Genomic DNA, 19,918 nt, shown 5'->3' with positions numbered 1-19,918 from the left:
AAACCGTCAACTTCTTGGAATCAGGCCGCTGTGATTTTTCTTTATCTTTCTCTTTGCGGACGGCTTTGTTGCTCATTTTCACTTCAGACCGCAATACAAATCTGTCCAAATACCAAAATAAGCGAGAGAAGTCTGAAACCTAGATATTTTGAAGACCGATGGGGACAGATGAGGTGTGGGGCCCAAGAGCTTGACATAAACGTGTCCTGCCTTGCTCAACACATCAAGTGACTCCCCTTGTTAATTGTTTATTAATCTTTGTTCTATTTCCTAAGTTGCAGAGCAGAATATTTGTTGCCGGGAAGTTTCCTGTTCTTCTCCTTTCTTATGTTTCAGTGGAGTTCGATTGCTTTGGTACCAACTGAGGAGGGTGCTGTTCTTCACTACAGAAGGGGAGGAGATCCAAGTTCTTAAAACAACCCTTCTGCAGTTTCACGGGAAGTGGGAATCAACAGCTCAATTACGGACTCCTGTGTATCCTAACGGAACCCAGATTATCAAGGTAAGAAGAGAACCTAATCTGCCGTTCTTCATTTAGTGAAGCCTGGGGAACCCTGCCATTTCCATTATTCCTGCCTCCAATTATTTCTCATATTTGGCACATAGTAGTTAAATTGTCCATATAAATTCTGCTTATGTACCAATGAAAAAAGGATTAAGATATACTGTTAAATGCAAAATGCCTTAAGATCCTTATTGAATAAGGTTCATTGAGTGAGTTCATTTCTGTGAGCACATTACATTACACTCTGTTATGGGGATCTGAGCTAACTTTAGTTTCCTTATACTCAAAATGTAGTGTGTATAGGCAATATTAATCAAGGGACCCAACACGGTCCGTGTTTCGGACAACCTTCATAAGGGGTCCATGGTAGAAAAGGGAAAGAACATATGTTACAAAAAAATGTTGAAAAATACAGTAGAAACAAACGGATGATTTGTCACGCCGAGAGTCACTAAATCTTGTAAGATCTGACTAGTTCTGCTGCTGTTGCTAATACTTTATCTCTTGGCTGACAGCGTCTTTTGGCATGTTTGAATAGGTGGCAGCAGTAGTGTCACTCTCTCCCCCTGGGCCAGATCAGGAGCATTTTCCCTAGATTGGCAGCAGTGGTGCTCTTCTTATCTCGTGTGTTATCTTAAGTTGGGTGTTGAAGTGCAGTAGTAAGGCCAGCAGTGACATCAGTCTCCAAGCCTCAAATTTTAGAATTTTTCCATTCTTTGTAACTGACTAGTTGACAGATAAGATGTCTACCTATGCAATCACATCTGGCTATTAAGATACCTAACTCTCCATTCTTACCACCCTTCTCTGCCTTGCTAGATATTTAAAACTTGTGTGTCTAAATGTTAATCATTTTATTTTTTTGTTAGCTACTGACACAATTGAGGGAAAGGTATACCAGCAGCCGCAGCATTTTCTACGCAATTAGGACCCATCTTCCTTCAATCCTATTCTCATGGACAGCCTTCCAGGTATAATTTTTTGCTTCTGTCTGATGAGAGCAATCATTGCCAAACCAAGGGAAGTGCTAAAATTGAGCAGGGGAGAAAATGCAGCATGAGGGAGAGATCTTTGAGAAGCCAGAGGAGGGATTTTGCAGCAGCAATAAAGGCAGAAACGTCTCTTCCTCCCCTCCCCTTTCCTCTTGCACTGCTGAAAAGATATAAAGATTGCATGTTAGGCTATAAATGGCTGCTTGGATTACTTTCTCTTGCTGCTTAGTGACCTGTATAATTTCTCCATATTGCAATGTTGATACCAAACCTTCCTTCTAGATAGTAAACGCCTAACTTAATTGTATCTCATAAAAAAGTGGGGAAAGTATATAGAGCGTGGCTTATTGTTCATAGCGGAGGTATCAAATCTCGGTCCTCGAGGGCTGCAATCCAGTCGGGTTTTCAGGATTTCCCTAATGAATATGCATGAGATCTATTTGCATGCACTGCTAATAGATCCCATGCATATTCATTGGGGAAATCCTGAAAACCCGACTGGATTGCGGCTTTTCTTATTTTTGCTCATACATTTATTTTAAAAATTTATGAATCGTTTTTAAATCTAAGCGATGTACAAAACATTTACATCCACAATTTCAAGCACAAACATTATAAAATGCAGTAAACAAATGTCAATCTTCCCCATAAAATTTCCTTAATACAGAATTCTTTGAATCTAAACAAATAATAACCACAGAGTTGGAGAAAGACGTCCACAAACAATTGTGTTTTTAACAATTTCTTGAAAGACACTTAAGGGTCCTTTTATCAAGCCGCGTTAGCGGGGTTAGCGCATCAGACATTTTATCACGCGCTAACCCCCGCGGCCAGCTAAAAAACTAACGCCTGCTCAATGCAGGCGTTGGCGGCTAGCGCGGCAGGCGGTTTAACGCGTTGTATTACGCGCGTTAAACTCCTACCGCAGCTTGATAAAAGGACCCCTTAGTTTTGATCTCTTTTAATATCAGTTTTTGTTTTTATAACTCACATGTTTGTGCCTTAGAAGGCTTCCATATTCATTTTTGTATTGTTACCACCAAAATCTGCTTTGAGTATTACTTCCGGGCGAGTTTGGTTTCCCCTTTTTTTCACGCATTATCTATGGTTTTTGTCTTCTGCTTTTTGGATCATCTATAGATGTTCTTATGTTCTTAAGTCTCAGTATCTTTATATTATTTTGGGCAGTCTCCTTTTATAGCCTGTTAGTTGTGCCTCCTTTGGGTGGTGTGTTGCTTCAATGTTTGAAATGAAAATCAAGCACACTCCATAAATAGTACTAGTGCATCAAAACAAAAGTTAACCAGTGAAAGAAAAAGCCTCGGAGCATTAGTTCTCCCTAATCCTGTTCAGGCTCATTTAGAATCAACTATTCTGCTTTTTACTTTCTTGCACCGCACATTTGGAATTCCCTCCTTAATTTCATTAGAATTGAACATTCATTTCCTCACTTCAAGACCCTACTTAAGACTCTTTTTTTATACTCTTCATCATCTGAACCTGGAAATTGATGTAGGCACTTGCGTCTGCTGGGACCGTTCGTTTGGATCTCAGGTTTTATCTTTTTCTTGAATGTGTATAATTGAATGTAGTTAATTTCCTATTAATAATTGGCATTCTTTTCACTCTTTTTAGTTCATTTTGTTTTTATGTACACTGCTTTGATCCTTGGTTGGTAAAAGTGGTGTAACAAATCAATAAAATAATACTTTCAGTACATCTGAAATGGAAATGTAAGGCTTTCCTGAAGTAAATATGAAAGAAAAAGAATAGGAAAACATAATCTTAGGATAATACAGAAAAATAATTTAAACAAACAAAAAAATAGCTGCCACTCTTATTTTTAAGCCTCGTACTGCTGCCACTTGCATAAGTCAGGAAATGTTCAGGTATGACTGGGAATGGTTCAGCATACCTTCTCCATGGTAAGCCCACCACCTGCCAGGCAAAGAAAGAAAATACATCAGTCTCATGCTTTGCAGTGTGGTAATGTTTCCAGACATCCATGCATATATTCTTCAAATTTACCTACAATTCTTTTATTATTCTTCCAATAAAAACAGATTCTGCCATTTTGGGATTGCAAGAAATATGGCTGTACTCGAAGCATAGTTCGTTTAATTGGGACTGTTCTTCCTTAGATCCTTCTCCACGACCCCATTTTCAGGTGAGTTGAATGCTGCTACAAGTATTCATTTCAAAAATGGAGGATGATTTTTCCATGCTGCCCACAGTACAGCAAAATCCACAGGTACCCCCTATTTTTTTTATTTGTATTATTTTTCATGGTAATTATAGTAATATGTGTACTTTCAGTTTGTAACTTGTCTTAAGAAAAAAATACCAACACAGATTAGCACCTGCTTTCCCTGTAGATATTTTTCTCAACTAAAACTGCATCTGGTGGTTTCTTCCCCAGCATAATCCTATCCTTGGAATGCTTCCATTACAATGTGAGTAAAAGTTAACACACTGTGGAATAGCACAATTTACACACAGGGAAGGCAATTTTATGGTGATGGGACTAAAGCACGCCAGACAATCGTGCGCAGACAAAAACGCTAAGACCAATGCGCGCAGGACGTCAACATGCCAGATTAAAAGGTAACTTTAAAGTGCTCCAAGGGGGGTATGGGCGGGAGCCCCCCCCACTTTACTTAGAGCATTGCCGTTGGGGGTGGAGGAGAAACCCCCTCCACTTCCAGAGGAAACTGTAATTTTTCACTAAAGCACTGGGAAAAATTACACTTTCCTCTCTAATGGGGGGGGGTTTCCTCCCCCCCCCAACGGCAGTGCCAACACTTCTAAGTAAAATCTGGGGGTTCCCCCCCATACACCCCCTTGGAGTGCTTTAAAGTTGCCTTTTAATCCGGCGTGCTGACGTCCTTCGCACATTTGTCTTAGCGTTTTTGTCCTCACATGATTGGTTCATAGACAAAAGTGTGCGGGACAATTTTATAACCATGTGTTTAGTTCAGTAGGAACATCAGTCTGAATCCAGTGGGTTTATGCATCTTCATTCTCAGGAGGGGGTGTAGAGAGCCTCATTTGCATTTTTCTGCTCAACCTCCCTTCTCCCTGGGCTGTCCTGTACTCCCCAGTTATTCTCTCTATGTGCGAGGTGGTAGGAGCCAGTCTGTTCTGCTCATGTTTATTTCCTCGTTTTTCGGGTTTATCATCTGGTCAAGAGGCTTTTTTGTCCTGCAGAGGCTCCTGGTCTAGGGATATCTCTGACTGTGGGAGAACACAGACCTTTAGGTCATATGTCTGTAGCCAAGGGGCCATCTGCACTGCAGGGCACTCACTTGGCCAGCCTGCACTGATAGTTTGGGAGCTCAGGGACTGGTCCCTTGGGAGCATGGCTTGCCCCAGGTTCTGTCCACAGTAGGCTGAACAGTTCCATGGCAGTTTTCCAGGATGGGGGTTGATTGTGTTCGCTGAGTTTGAGTCTCTGAGGGAGTCAGAAGAAGAAAGCAGTCTAGTTTTCAGGCTTGCTTGAGGTAGAGGTAGAGAATGACGCAAGGGAAAATTGTTCCCTGCCCCACTAGGTCGGTCCCTGTCCCTGCCACATCCCCGCAAACCATCTAAACAAGCCTCAAAAAGTTATGATTTTATACTGAACTTATTTTATTAAAGTTATATAAAAAGAAACAATATTCTGTACAATTGTCATTTTATAAATCACAAATAATAAAGAGCAAGGATCAACAAAACCCCTGTCTCCCCTCTTGTCCCCCTCACAAATATCCTCTCCACTATTGAGAAAACTGTAAAATCAAGAATCCTTCAGTCACATATGGCAGGAATATTGTTAGGGGAGAGCAACTAGGGCAACTACCCCCTGTTCAGAGAGAGCCCTAAGCCAGCTGGAAGTTAAAGAAGTACAGCCTGGGCTTTGCAGTCCTCAGTTATATCTAACACCAGCTCTAGTAGGATACATATTTCAAATCTGATATATTCTAATCACAAAATAGAAAATAATTTTTCTTCTACCTTTTTGTTGTCTAGTCATTTTTATTTTTCAGATCACATTAGTCTCAGGCTCTGGTTTCTGTTTTCGTCTGTCTACTCTTAACTCGCTTGCCAGGGTCTCCTGACCATTTGACATGTCTTCTTTCTCCATGCTCACCATTCACATTCCATCTTTGTATGTTTTTCCCCATGTTCAGCCAGCATCTCCCTTCTCTGTCTCCTATACTTCTTTTTCTTTTTTTTTAAATTCTTTATTCATTTTCAATAAGTGCAATACAAATTAAATACACTTTATATTTAAGACATCACTTAATACTCTTTCAAGAAACAAATCAATCTATATCCCTCCCCCATCCCAAAACTATTATAAATTTTTAATTTAATAATCAAATTTTCAAAAAGCTCATTATGATATACATTTAATATCCATAAGAGATAGTAAGCACTAATAAAGAAACCCATACATTAATTTTACAAGAATTCAGAGAATCATTTAAAAATAAATCCACCCTCCCTCCCCCTGGATGTGCACATAATATATCAATAAAAATCAAATCTACAATAAATCAACAAAAGACATCAATGTTATACTTCTTTTTCTAATATTTCCCCTGAGCCCATCTCCCTGCCTTCATCATCAACAGTATTCTTTGTCCCTATCCCCTCTGTTCCCTATAAAGCATTCCCCTCTGTGTCCCTGTTCCTGTGCTCCCATCCATGCCCATATCTCCCTATGGACAGCTTCTTCCCACTTAATCCTTTACACCAAAGTGTCTCTCACCCTCACTATCATCTCTCTCTCCACTGTGTTAAATATTTCATTCCCTTCATCCCCTTGGTTTAGCATATCTTTCCCTTCCATCTCCTCTTCTCTGCAGGTCCAGTACCTCTCTACCTTCTCTCAACACTCCCCAAGCATCCGTCACCTCTCTACCTTCCCTCTAGCCCCTCCTCCCATGGGTCCAACATTTCTCTCTCTTTTCTCTAGCTCCAGCTTTGAGTTGTGAAACCAGTACCTCTCTTTCCTCCAACTCCCAGCTTTAGGTCTAGCGCCTTTTTTCCCTTCAGCTCCATTCCCCTTGCACATCAATACCTCTCTCCCCTCCAGCCCCCCCCCCCAATTGGTCCAACACCTCACATTCCCCAGCCCAAATTAAGCAATATACTTCATCTCCAGCTCTGAAGACAGCCAGCACTCCTCCCCCATTGATAGCAGCAGACATCATTCCCCACCACGGGTAAGCATCTCCTCCCCAGCTCCCCTAGTGCCTACTACCCGAACGAGCCAGCCAAGCCACACCAAGAAGCCTGCTCGGAGGCCTTCCTTTAGCCGATAAGCCCCAACTTGATGTAACTTCGGTTTCTTGAAACCGGAAGTTACATCAAGGAGGGGCTCATCGGCTAAAGGAAGGCCTCCGAGCAGGCTTCTCGAGACTTTTCAGCGTGGTGCAGCTGACTCAATTGGGTAAGGTGGGTGCAAGGGGAACTGGGGAGTAGATACTGATCTGAGGGACCATTGCTGCGCTGACCCTGGTGCAATTTTTGCTGTGGGAACAAGGTTATCTGCTGAGGGAACAAGGTCATCTACCGCTCTAGCGGGATGGTGGAAGACCTTGTTCCTGTTTCCCATTTTTACAGGCTAACCACGGGTTGCCACGTGTCATTCTCTAGGTAGATGTTCTCCACTTTGGCTGGCTGCACTGTCAGCCTAGGTACCTCACAGCACAACACAGCATTGCACAGTGAGTACAGGGCTGACAGCCCATAAAACAAAATCAGGGTGTCTCCAGAAGGAGGGGGGTATTGGGTTCAGGGGTAAGAGCCAGGATCTCTTAACCTTAAAATTCTTTAAAAAAAAAAAATTGCTATTTTTTTTTTACCCCCAGTGTAATTCCCACGGGCCATTTTTTTGTACCAAAATCACTGCTATAGTGGCCATCTTTAATTTCTTGATTTTTGAATAAAAGTCTCTATCTGCCTCAAAACACCTCAATTTTGCTCAAAATCAGGTTAGATGGACTGCTCAGGTCAGGATACTCTGGATTCATGCCTGATTTGCAGTGGCTGGCTGGCCAAGGACTGTGTGTTCCATGTGCAGTGCAGCACATGAAAGGGGGGGGGGGGGGGGGGAGCCATGGACTTAGAATCCTAGTTCCTTTAGTGGTTTGGGATCCCAGATAGTCCAAGTCCCAGGTCAGAAATCCTGGTCAGAGCTGGGAAATGGTGATAGTCTGGATGTACGAAGCATACTTTGAATTATAACGGCTGCGATACACCTTGGGGATCTTGACAGCTGTAGTGCCAGGAATTTCTCCTGCTCTGAGCCCTGCATCAAAGGCAAGGTCGAGTAAGGGTGATCCAGTTGGATGAAGATTGGGAGGAGGAGAATTTGGTTTCTATTAGAGAATGGCACGGGGACACATTTTTTCCCGTCCCCATGAGAACTCATTTTCCAGTCCTATCCCGGGGAGTTCTTTTCCTGTCCTTGCCCCATTCCTGCAAGCTCTGCCCTCATCTTCACAAGTCTCAAACATTTTAAAATCATAAGTGTTTAAAGCTTGTGTGATTAAGGCAGAGCTTACAGGAATGGGACAGGGACAGTGACAAAACTTGCGGGGATGGGACGGGGAAAAATTTGTCCCCATGTCATTCTCTAGTTTCTATGCCATTACTCTCCCAATCGGGGTCCTCATTAGCAGGCAATACAGCCTCACGCTTGGAGATGCAGCAGGCTGACCAGGTAGCGGTCCTGGATCTGGGAAAGGAACCAACAATGTACAGGCTATTTAAGCCCTCAGTGCTCTTAGAGGTAATCGCTAAGGCTTTCTTAAAACTGAAGATGGAGCAGCCCCAGTCTTCTAAAGCTCAGTGCTTACTTATGAGTAGCACTAAAGTTCAGACTACATGCTTTCCCTCGCTCATAGACCACTAGGATGCTCCAGAGGGTCTCCTCTGGGTAGCAAAGACAATGACAAAGCTGTATCCCATGGATGCTGAATGTCACAGCTTTTTATATCGCTTTAGGTGGATTCCTTTGTGGTGCAAGTTACCAAGTATACCTTCCTCCCAGTGAAGGGGGAGTCGTATAAAAAATTACGCAGGTTTGCATTGTTGGGATTAAAGGTAGCAGCGGCATCCTACTCGGGAAGTTACAGTGAACCCCAGCAGGGGAAAATAATACAGATGCTCAATTCTTTATGGAGGGAGTGGGTTATGTGGCATATGCACTGTTCAGAGTATTCAGAAAGGTCTCTGCATATGCTATCTCCACCCATAGAAATGATATGGTGGGAGATTCTGCCTCTAAAGTAACTCCGAGCAAATTGCCTTGCAGGGTCAATTGCTCTTTGGTAAGGAGATAGACGATCTGATGGTAGAGAATGGCATGGGAACAAATTTGTCCCTATCTCCCCAGGAACTCGGTTTTCCCCATCCCGTCTCCGCAAGTTTTGTCTCTGTCCCATTCCTGTAAGCTCTACCTTAACCACACAAGCCTTGAACACTTATGATTTTTAAAATGTTTGAGGCTTATGCAGATGAGGATAGAGCTTGCAGGAATGGGGCAGGGACAGGAAAAGAACTCCTGGGATGGGATGGGAAAATGAGTTCCCACGGGGACAGGGAAAGATTTGTCCCCGTGTCATTCTCTATCTGATGGCTAGTGTACAGGATCGTAAGCCTAAATCTACCAGATAGAACAACTAATTTTATCTGCCTTTTAACTTTACATCCCTGAATGCACTTTAGTACTCTCATTAAATAGCTAGATTTTAGCTATGGCAGAAATGAGCTACCTTGAGGTGGAGTTAAGCAGAGAGAGAGAGAACACGAGTTTGTAGAACTGAATTCCAAATGTTCATCTCCTTACATGTACTGCAGGCATGCAGGTTACTCAGAGTGTTAGAGTTTACATAAGAACATCGAGAGTACTTTTGGTACCAGATCTGTATACAGTAGAGTCTCTGTTAACTGAGACTCTCACCCAACTGGTAAAAAAAATCGCTGGTGTGTGTGGGAGGGGGAAGTCCCCCGAAGTGGCAGTGGTCCTGAGCCGCAACACCCCCCTCCCTCCCTCAATCCCTGAAGCAGCTATGAACCCCCCCTCCCTCCCGCTTCGAAGCACCAGCGCAGCAGCAGTCCTGAGCCTCTGACGCGTCACTTCTGACACATCAGAGGAAAGGCCCTGCTAGGGCTGGCCACGAGCAGCCTGTTTTGAGGCTGCTTCCCACTGATCGCTGCACTTCGGGTAAGCAAGAGAGAAAGGGATGGAGTGAGGGGAGTTCTTGGCTCAGGACCGCTACCACCTTCTGCCACTTCAGGGCTTGAGGGAGGAGGGCTTTGCAATTCAGGACTGCTGCCACACTGGTGCTTTGGGGGGGGGAGAGGAATTGAGACTTGAGTTAGAAAACCAGTTATCCAGTATCTACCAATCTCAGTGAGTACCGAATAGCTGAGATTCTACTGTATTTGAAACTGAATTCTTTTCTATTGTTTCTCTTTCAGTGCACCCTGGGCCCCGATGCTGAGGGTTATGATGAACATGGAATTATTAGTAACCCTGTCATTCCTTCTCTTGCTGATATCATGTGGGTGGCAAATTCAAAAGAAGAAACTTATATTAGACTTAGGTAACTAAATACTCTTAAATGCTTTTAACACAGCTAGCATGACAAAAAGTCATTTGGCTTTTTTTTTTTTTTTTTGCTGTTTGCAGCAAGTTCTCCAAATCTGCTCAATATTGAGTGCTAAAAGAGAAAAAAAAAGTCTGAACATATTCAGCATGCTATCTGGATAAGTGGCAGTGGTGTTGAGACAGTGCTCAGTGCTTGTGACTGTACAGATAGCTTTGATATTTAGTCACTATCTATAAGTGGTTTAAGCTAGGAGAACATTTTTTCAGGCCCCTAACATAATTTGCATAGCTATTCCAAGTGGCTGAATATTGCTGCTATCCACATACCTGAGTAAAATGACATCGGTCCACCTATACATATAGGGATAATACTTTAAAGCAGGTGCTTACACCAATTATACATGTAAATGTTTAGATTATTAGCATATATGCATAAGTGCCAAAAATGTGCATGTAAATACTTGCATATCTTACAAAGTGTGCATTTTACATAGTGTATATTTGGCATAGGTGGAGTCTGAACAGGACTTGCACTTACCTGTGTCACTTATAGAATACTATAAGTTACATGCATATCTCTGGCATTTAGCATGAGCATATATTTAGCATATTTAAGCATATATGTACCCAATTACACTAGTATCCTGTAAAGTAGGGCTACTCAAATTTAAACCGAGGTCCAGAAACTTCATATGAAACACTGGGTCCACAAAGTATCGCATGCACAAGGTACCGAAGGAGGGAGGGAAGGATGCACATTTCCCAAAGTTGACATTATTAATAATAGTAAATACTTTTATCCCAGGACAAACAGGCAGCATATTCTCAACCAGGTGGGTGACGTCACCGATGGAGCCCTGCAGCGGACAGCCTTGCAAACAGACTTGCTTGAAGATCTTTGTAAGAGCTTATGAGTGCTGCACTGTGCATGCGTGAGTGCCCTCCCACCCAAGTCAGGGCACGCTTCTCCTGTGAGGTACCTCAGTTCAACGTTTTCCGCGGAGCCGAGAAGTCCTCTTCACTTCAGCTCTGCAGTCCTTCGTTGCCTTTTCAACACCGCGGCTTTGTTATTTTTTTCTAGTCGCTGTGCTTGCGTTCTCATTCTTTTTCTTAAAAAAAAAAAATCTTTTAAATTTTTTCTTTTCCAGCCGGTAGCCATTTGGCCTAGGCCTGGCCGCTGACCCTAGTTCGTTAGTCGGTTTATATTTTTCTATGTCCTGGCCTCTTACTGGGTTCAAAAAGTGTAGCCAGTGCGGCAAGGTAATTTCACTCACCGACCCTCATCGTTGGTGTATCGCTTACCTGGGTCCCGAACATTGCCCCGACTCTTGTTCGCGCTGTGCTACCCTTCAGCCTTGAGCCCTTCATAGACACCATGCTAAGATTCTTCAACTCTTTGGCATGATGGAATAGTCTACTGAACGGGTCTCGACCTCGGCTTCGGGGTCGGCCTCGACTTCCAAAGCCTCGACCCCGATGCCCATGACTGCTTCGACCAAGGCCTCGACCTCGACCCCTTTGGTCTCGAAAGCCTCGCCTACAGTTCCTACGAAGTCTTCTTCTGTGGGTAAGTCTCCTGTTTCTCCTTCAGGTACCCATCCTAAGAAGCCTCCAGAGTCTCAGATATCCCAGGCCGTGCCTACGGTCCTGCCAGCCTCTTTGAGACCTCCAGCTAAGCGTGCCTCCAAACATAGGGAATACTCATCCTCGAGGTCGCCCTCTTTGGAGCGCACTGCTGCACCTTTGAGACCTGATCCCTTCATCTCGGTGCCCATGTTCGAGGACATGTTGAAAGCCATACTGACCACTCAGATTTCTGCGGTCATGGCTCAGCTCCTCCCGGCCTCGACCCTGCTTCCTGTGAGCCAGCCTGAGCATCAGCTGGAACCTCCTCTTAAAGCATCTCGAGGCAAGTCTCGGAAGTCTCGTTGCTTATCATCCAGTGACTCTTCGCCTCCTCCTGGGACACAGTCTCCTCCACCTCGATCGAGGCATCGCTCAAGGCATTCAAAGCATCTTGCCTTCAAGCGCAGTCAGGAGTCTTTTCTTCAGCAGCAGCCCTCTCCTCCTCCGGATACTGAGTCTTCTATGCCTCATTTATCCAAGGCTGTCGAGACTTCTTCAAAATCTAAACATAAGTCTTGCAAAGCTTCTGCACCGGCTGCTTCTCCTCGAAGTCCATCGAGGTTGAAGACTCCTCCATCTAGACCGCCTCCAAGGGAGCCTTCTCCCCCTGTCTCGACCCACTCTGTGCCTCGGACCCCGGGAACTTCACCATCGAGACATCTTAAGCACAAGCACTCTCTGACTCCTCCGGTCACAGGTAGTGGAGCTTCTTCAGTCACTGTACGTCTGGATTCTGAGCCTCCTTCTCAATATTCCAGAGAGGCTTCTCCTTCCTATTCAGTGGCTTCTAAGTCTCGCACTCCTTCTCCTGAAGGTCCTTCTACCTCTTTTGTGAGGTTTATTTTTGACATGGTGAAGGCTCTTCAGCTGGATCTCCATTCTGACTCCAAATACACTCCTGAGTACTTGGCCGACATGGAGTTACCTCATCCACCCAAGGAGACCTTGAGGCTTCCTATGATCCAGTGTTAAAGCAAACTTTCTTCAGGAACATGGAAACTCCTTATTCTAATACAGCCATTCCATCCAAGCTGGAATCCAGGTATCACACAGTACCTTGCAAAGGGTTTGAGAAATCTCAATTGTCTCACCTTGGTTGTGGAATCTTCTTTAAAGAAAGCTCAACCATCTAAGCTCTACGCTGCGGTCCCTCCAGGCAGGGAGGGCCGTACCATTGACAAGTTTGGCCGTAGGCTATATCAGAATTCCATGATGGCTAACAGAATTCTCAATTACAACTACACTTTCACTGCTTATTTTAATCACTTCCTCAAAATCATGCCTAAGTTCTACCCGGCTCTTGAGGAACAGTGTCTGCCAGAATTCAAACAGATTATATGAACTCTGTTTCAACTTCAACTTTTCATGCTGCAAGCCACATACGATGCCTTCAAACTTTCTTCCAGAGTTTCTGCCTTTGCAGTAGCCATGCGTCACCTCGCCTGGCTCCGCATTGTTGATATGGATCCCAATTTGCAGGACCGTCTAGCGAACTTGCCTTGCCAGGGAAATTAACTTTTTGATGATCCCATTGAAGCTGCTACTAAGCGTCTCTCTGAACATGAGTGCTCTTTTGCTTCCTTGATTCGGCCGAAGCCTAAGACTCCTCCTGCTTGGCCATACAAGCAACCACCACGTCGTTATCCTCAAAAAAACGACGCCAGCTTTCTCCAGACCTCTGCCTAGAAGGCCACCACAGCAACAACGATAGCAGAAAGCTCAGACTCCTGCTGCGGCTAAACCAGCTCAGTCTTTTTGACATTTCCAGTCTGAGCATACTAACCTCCCTTCATCAGACTTCTCTTCTGCCCATAGGAGGTTGTCTTCACCATTTTTTTCACCAGTGGGAGATGATCACCTCAGATCTCTGGGTTCTTACCATCCTTCGGGAGGGATGCTCACTTCACTTTCTTCAGGGCCTCCAGATCACCCTCCAAGAGAGTATCCTTCAAATTCGTTGCAACTTCCCCTTCTTCTTCAGGAAGCTCAGGCTCTTCTTTGCCTTCGAGCTGTTGAAGAAGTTCCCTTGAACCAACAGGACATGGTTTTATTCCCGTTATTTTCTAGTCCCAAAGAAGACGGGGGATTTGTGACCCATTCTGGACCTCAGAGCCCTCAACAAATCTCGATTCATCCAGCCTCTTGCAAATATCTACGATTCTGGGTGGGGAATCTTCATCTACAATACAAAGTTCTTCCTTTTGGACTCGCCTTATCCCCCAGAGCCTTCACGAAGTGTCTGGTGGTGGTGGCTACAGCTCTCCGTACCCCTCTCACAAGGGGTTATTACAGCGACCCGACAGAGTATTATGTTCCTCCAATGTCTGGGGTTCAAAATCAGCTTTCCAAAATCCCAGCTGACCCCATCTCAGTCTCTTTAGTTCATCGGGGCCACTCTGGACACTGTCCAGCTCAGAGAGTTCCTGCCTCGACCACGTCAGGATGCCCTCATTCGCCTTTGTCATCAAGTGTCTCATCTCGCATCAATTTCAGCGAGACAAATGATGATTCTACTTGGTCACATGGCTTCTACAGTTCACGTGACTCCTTTTGCCAGACTTCACCTTCGCATACCTCAGTGGACCCTGGCATCTCAGTGGCAACAAGCTACCGACCCACTTTCTCAACAAATTACAGTAACTCCTTTGTTGAGGCAGTCTCTCCACTGGTGGATGCTCTCTTCCAATCTTTCCAGAGGTTTGCTGTTCCATACTCTCCCTCATCAGGTTCTCACAACAGACTCGTCAACCTACGCCTGGGGAGCCCATCTAGGCGGTCTCCGTACCCAAGGCCATTGGTCTCCCGCAGACCATCTTTGTCACATCAATCTGTTGGAACTCGGAGCGATTTTCAATGCTCTCAAAGCTTTTCAACACCTTCATGACCAGGTCATCCTGCTCCGGATGGACAACCAAGTCGCCATGTACTATGTCAACAAACAGGGATGTACGGGATCTCACTCCCTTTGTCAAGAAGCTCTGAGCCTGTGGGATTGGGCGATCCATCAAAACATCTTTTTCAGAGCTGTATACATTCAAGGTCAGCACAACTGTCTGGTGGACAAATTAAGTCGTCTTCTGCAGCCTCACGAATGGACACTCAATTCCTCGCCTCTACGTCAGGTGTTTGCTCAATGGGGGACCCCTCATATAGACTTCTTTGCCTCTCCCCTCAACAACAAGCTGCCTCAGTTCTGCTCCCAGATATATTCTCCCCAGCATCTCGAGGCAGATGCTTTCCTCCTGGACTGGAAGGGTCAGTTTCTCTATGCCTTCCCTCCATTCCCTCTAATTCTCAAGACTCTTGTCAAACTCAATACAGAACATGCCACCATGATTCTGATAGCTCCTCGGTGGCCCAGACAACCGTGGTACTCCCTTCTACTTTAACTCAGCACCAGGGAGCCTCTGCTTCTACCAGTTTTTCCCTCTCTGCTTACTCAAAGTCAAGGATCCTTACTTCATCCTAATCTGCAGTCTCTACACTTAACAGCTTGGTACCTTTCAACTTAACTGACTCTCTACAGTTTTTTCAATCTGTACAGGACATTTTAGTAGCTTCCAGGAAGCCGTCCACTAGGCAGTGTTACAGTCAAAAATGGACTAGATTTTCTGCTTGGTTCTACTCGCCAAATGGAGCCAATGTCTACCTCCTTGTCTTCTGTTTTGGATTATTTACTTCACTTATCACAATCTGGACTCCAATCTACATCTATTCGAGTCCATCTCAGTGCGATTGCTGCTTTCCATCAACCTCTTGATTGGAAACCCCTGTCTGCATATCCTGTGGTTTCCCGCTTCATGAAAGGACTTTATAATGTACATCCACTGCTTAAACCACCTCCAGTCTGGGATCTCAATGTTGTCCTGGCTCACTTGATGAAGCCTCCATTTGAACCAATCGATAAGGCTCATCTCAAGTATTTTACTTGGAATGTGGTTTTTCTGATTGCCCTCACGTCTGCTCAAAGAGTCAGTGAGTTACAAGCCTTGGTTGCGGATCCACCTTTCACAGTTTTCCACCATGACAAAATGGTCCTCCGTACTCATCCAAAATTCTTGCCTAAAGTTGTTTCTGAATTTCACATCAATCAATCTATTGTTCTTCCAGTATTTTTTCCAAAGCCTCATTCTCACCCTGGAGAAGTGACGCTCCATACTTTGGACTGTAAACGTGCCTTGGCTTTCTACTTGCAACGCACTCAACCTCACAGAACAGCCCCACAACTTTTTATCTCCTTTGATCCAAATAAGTTGGACCATCCTGTCTCGAAGCAAACCATATCCAACTGGATGGCTACTTGCATCTCTCTGCTATGCTCAGGCTGGTCTCCCTTTGCAGGGTCAAGTCACGGGCCACAGAGTTAAAGCTATGGCGCGGTGTCTGTAGCTTTTCTCAGATCAATTCCTACTGAGGAAATCTGCAAGGCTGCTACTTGGTCCTTGATTCATACATTCACTTCTCATTACTGTCTGGGTACTTTCGCCATTTTGGCCAGTCTGTTTTACAAAATCTCTTTTCTTAAATTGCCGACTCTCCCTCCATCCCATTATGCTTAGCTTGGAGGTCACCCACCTGTTGAGAATATGCTGCCTGCTTGTCCTGGGATAAAGCACAGGTGCTTACTGTAACAGTTGTTATTCAGGGACAGCAGGCAGATATTCTCACAATCCACCCTCCTCCCCTGGTTGGCTTCTTAGCTAGCTATCTGAACTGAGGTACCTCACAGGAGATGCGCGCCCTGACTCGGGCAGGAAGGCACTCGCGCATGCGCAGTGCAGCACTCAGAAGCTCTTACAAAGATCTTCAAGCAAGTCTGCTTGCGAGACTGTCCGCTGCGGGGCTCCGTCGATGACGTCACCAATCTGTTGAGAATATCTGCCTGCTATCCCTGGATAACAACTGTTACGGTAAGTAACTGTGCTTTTTCTTACCTTTGTTGTCTGATCCTGCTTTGGTCTTGTCTCTTCTGCTTTTCTCTGTCTTTTCCTCTCTTCAGGGCTTCTGCCCTTTTGACATTTCTTCTTTCTCTGTGTCCAGCATTCATCTTTTCTGCGAGTCCCTGTCCAGCATATCCCCTCTGTGGCTCTGCCCTTCCCCACATGTCTACCTTCTTTCCTCTTCCTCATGAACTTTGTTCGCAAATTCACTATTACAGCAAGAAAATAATATTTAAAAAACAGTAATTTTTTCAGTGTTTCCCAGTTAAAATAAGGATGTTCTCCTTCACATTCTCCTTAATATAGAAACATAGAAATAGACGGCAGATAAGGGCCACGGACCATCTAGTCTGCCCACCCCAATGACCCTCCCCTACCTTTCTCTGTGAATAGATCCCACGTGTCTATCCCATTTGGCCTTAAAATCAGGCATGCTGTTGGCCTCAATAACCTGAAGTGGAAGACTATTCCAGCGATCAACCACCCTTTCAGTGAAAAAGAATTTCCTGGTGTCCCCGTGCAGTTTCCCACCCCTGATTTTCCACGGATGCCATGTTGTTGCCGCGGGACCCTTGAAAAAGAAGATATCTTCATCCACCTCGATGCGGCCCGTGAGATACTTGAATGTCTCGATCATGTCACCCCTCTCTCTGCGTTCCTCGAGTGAGTACAGCTGCAACTTATCCAGCCGTTCCTCGTACGGGAGATCCTTGAGTCCCGAGACCATCCGGGTGGCCATTCTCTGGACCGACTCCAGTCTCAACACATCCTTACGGTAATGCGGCCTCCAGAATTGCACACAGTATTCCAGGTGAGGCCTCACCATGGATCTATACAATGGCATAATGACTTCAGGCTTACGGCTGACGAAACCTGCGTATGCAATCTATGATTTGCCTTGCCTTGGACGAAGCTTGCTCCACTTGATTGGCAGTCTTCATGTTCTCACTGACGATCACCCCTAAGTCTCGTTCTGCTTCAGTTCTTGTTAGGATCTCACCATTAAGGGTGTAAGTCTTGCATGGATTATGGCTGCCCAGGTGCATGACTTTGCATTTTTTGGCATTGAAGCTGAGTTGCCAGGACCTAGACCAGCACTCCAGTAGGAGTAGGTCGTGCATCATGTTGTCGGACATTGAATTTATGTCTGTTGTGCTTTTTCCCACTCCATTGCTTAGTTTGGCGTCATCGGCGAATAATGTTATTTTACCTCGCAGCCCTTCTGCCAAGTCTCTTATAAAGATGTTGAATAGGATCGGGCCCAGGACCGAGCCCTGCGGCACTCCACTGATTACCTCCATCATTTCGGAGGGGGTGCCGTTCACCACTACCCTCAAGCCTACCTCCAAGCCAATTCCCAACCCGTTTCGTCAATGTGTCGCCCAATCCTTGGACGAAGCCTGCTCCAATCAAGTGGAGCAGGCTTCGTCCAAGGCAAGACAAATCATGGGCTGCATACGAAGGGGTTTCGTCAGTCGTAAGGTGGAAGTCATTATGCCATTGTATAGATCCATGGTGAGGCCCCACCTGGAGTACTGTGTGCAATTCTGGAGGCCGCATTATCGCAAGGATGTGCTGAGACTGGAGTCGGTGCAAAGAATGGCCACCCGGATGGTCTCGGGACTCAAGGATCTACCATACGAAAAACGGCTTGACAAATTGCAGCTATACTCGCTCGAGGAGCGCAGAGAGAGGGGGGACATGATCGATACGTTCAAGTATCTTACGGGCCGCATCGAGGCGGAGGAAGATATCTTCTTTTTCAAGGGTCCCACGACAACAAGAGGGCATCCGTTGAAAATCAGGGGCGGGAAACTACGAGGTGACACCAGGAAATTCTTTTTCACTGAAAGAGTGGTTGATCGCTGGAATGGTCTTCCACTACAGGTGATTGAGGCCAGCAGCGTGCCTGATTTTAAGGCCAAATGGGATCGGCACATGGGATCTATTCACAGGGCAAAGGTAGGGGAAGGACATTAAGGTGGGCAGACTAGATGGGCCGTGGGCCCTTATCTGCCGTCTATTTCTATGTTTCTATGTAATCCTATAGAACTCATCTTGCTCAACAACCTGCGGTGTGGTACGCTATCGAATGCTTTACTGAAGTCCAGGTATACGATGTCCAGGGACTCCCCAACATCCAGCTTCCTCGTCACCCAGTCAAAGAAGCTGATCAGGTTGGATTGGCAGGATCTCCCCTTAGTAAATCCATGTTGACGGGGATCCCGTAGATTCTCCTCGTTCAGGATCATATCCAATTGGCGTTTGATTAGAGTTTCCATTAGTTTGCACACTATTGATGTGAGACTTACCGGTCTGTAGTTTGCTGTCTCCATCTTGGAGCCTTTCTTGTGGAGTGGAATGACGTTAGCCATCTTCCAGTCCAACGGGACGTTACCCGTACTAAGGGAGAGATTGAAGAGCGCGGATAGCGATTCCGCCAAGACAGGTTGTCAGGCCCCATTGCCTTGTTAACCTTAAGCTTTGACAGCTCGCAATAGACACCGCTGGGTGTAAACTCGAAATTACTAAACGGGTCATCTGCGTCAACCCTTGTCTGTAGCTGAGGGCCGAGTCCTGGTGCCTCGCGGGTGAAGACTGAGCAGAAGTATTCATTTAACTGTTGGGCTTTTTCCGAGTCCACTTCTACATAGTCTCCGTCTGGTTTCCTAAGACGTACTATCCCGCCTGAGTTCTTATTTCTGTCACTGATATACCTGAAGAAGGATTTATCTCCTTTCTGGATGTTCTTCACTAGAGACTCCTCCATGCGGAATTTGGCCTCCCTAACTGCTGTTTTGATGGCTTTTGACTTGGCCAGATAGACTTCCCTAGAGTCCTGTTTCCCTGATTGTTTGTAAGAGATGAATGCTTTTTTCTTCTCCTTGATGAGGTCCAAAATCTCCGCCGAGAACCAATGTGGCTTATTGTTCCTTCGTCGTTTACTTACTGATTTAACATAGCGGTTTGTTGCTTCTTGTATGGTGGCTTTCAAAGTCGACCACATTTCTTCCACATTATCGGTTTCTGCTTGGCTTTGTAGTGCCTGGTGAACGAAATCTCCCATTTCTTTGAAGTTTGTGTCCTTGAATTTGAGGACCTTGGTCAGTGTGGTAGATTTAGTGAAACCTTTCCTGAGATTGAACCATACCATGTTGTGGTCACTGGAGGCCAATGTGTCGCCCACCGAGACCTCTGTGACACTTTCTCCATTGGTAATATATCCAAAGAGAAGGAATTTAAGGTATCA

At 45.2% G+C, this 19,918-nt stretch overlaps 1 protein-coding gene across 5 annotated transcripts in view; it reads left to right on the top strand.

Annotated features, from left to right (window-relative positions):
* MTFR2 (mitochondrial fission regulator 2) overlaps positions 1-19,918 on the top strand; it is an 89,466-nt gene that overhangs the window by 31,998 nt on the left and 37,550 nt on the right. For 4 of the 5 annotated variants that reach the window (XR_004538825.1, XM_033938309.1, XM_033938306.1 and 1 more), the window contains exons 3-5: positions 1,375-1,476; positions 3,561-3,664; positions 9,973-10,097. Coding sequence is in view for 4 of the 5 variants with exons in the window: in XM_033938309.1 (XP_033794200.1) it covers positions 1,461-1,476; positions 3,561-3,664; positions 9,973-10,097 (245 nt within the window). In the remaining variant the exon portion in view is untranslated. The remainder of the gene's footprint in view (positions 1-1,374; positions 1,477-3,560; positions 3,665-9,972; positions 10,098-19,918) is intronic. The other variant, XM_033938310.1, reaches the window with a different exon arrangement.

The sequence above is a fragment of the Geotrypetes seraphini genome, chromosome 3, assembly GCF_902459505.1.
Source record: "Geotrypetes seraphini chromosome 3, aGeoSer1.1, whole genome shotgun sequence".
Classification (NCBI taxonomy): domain Eukaryota; kingdom Metazoa; phylum Chordata; class Amphibia; order Gymnophiona; family Dermophiidae; genus Geotrypetes; species Geotrypetes seraphini.
The sequence above is the reverse complement of the archived record's forward strand: the minus strand, read 5'-3'. Positions and strand labels throughout refer to the sequence as shown.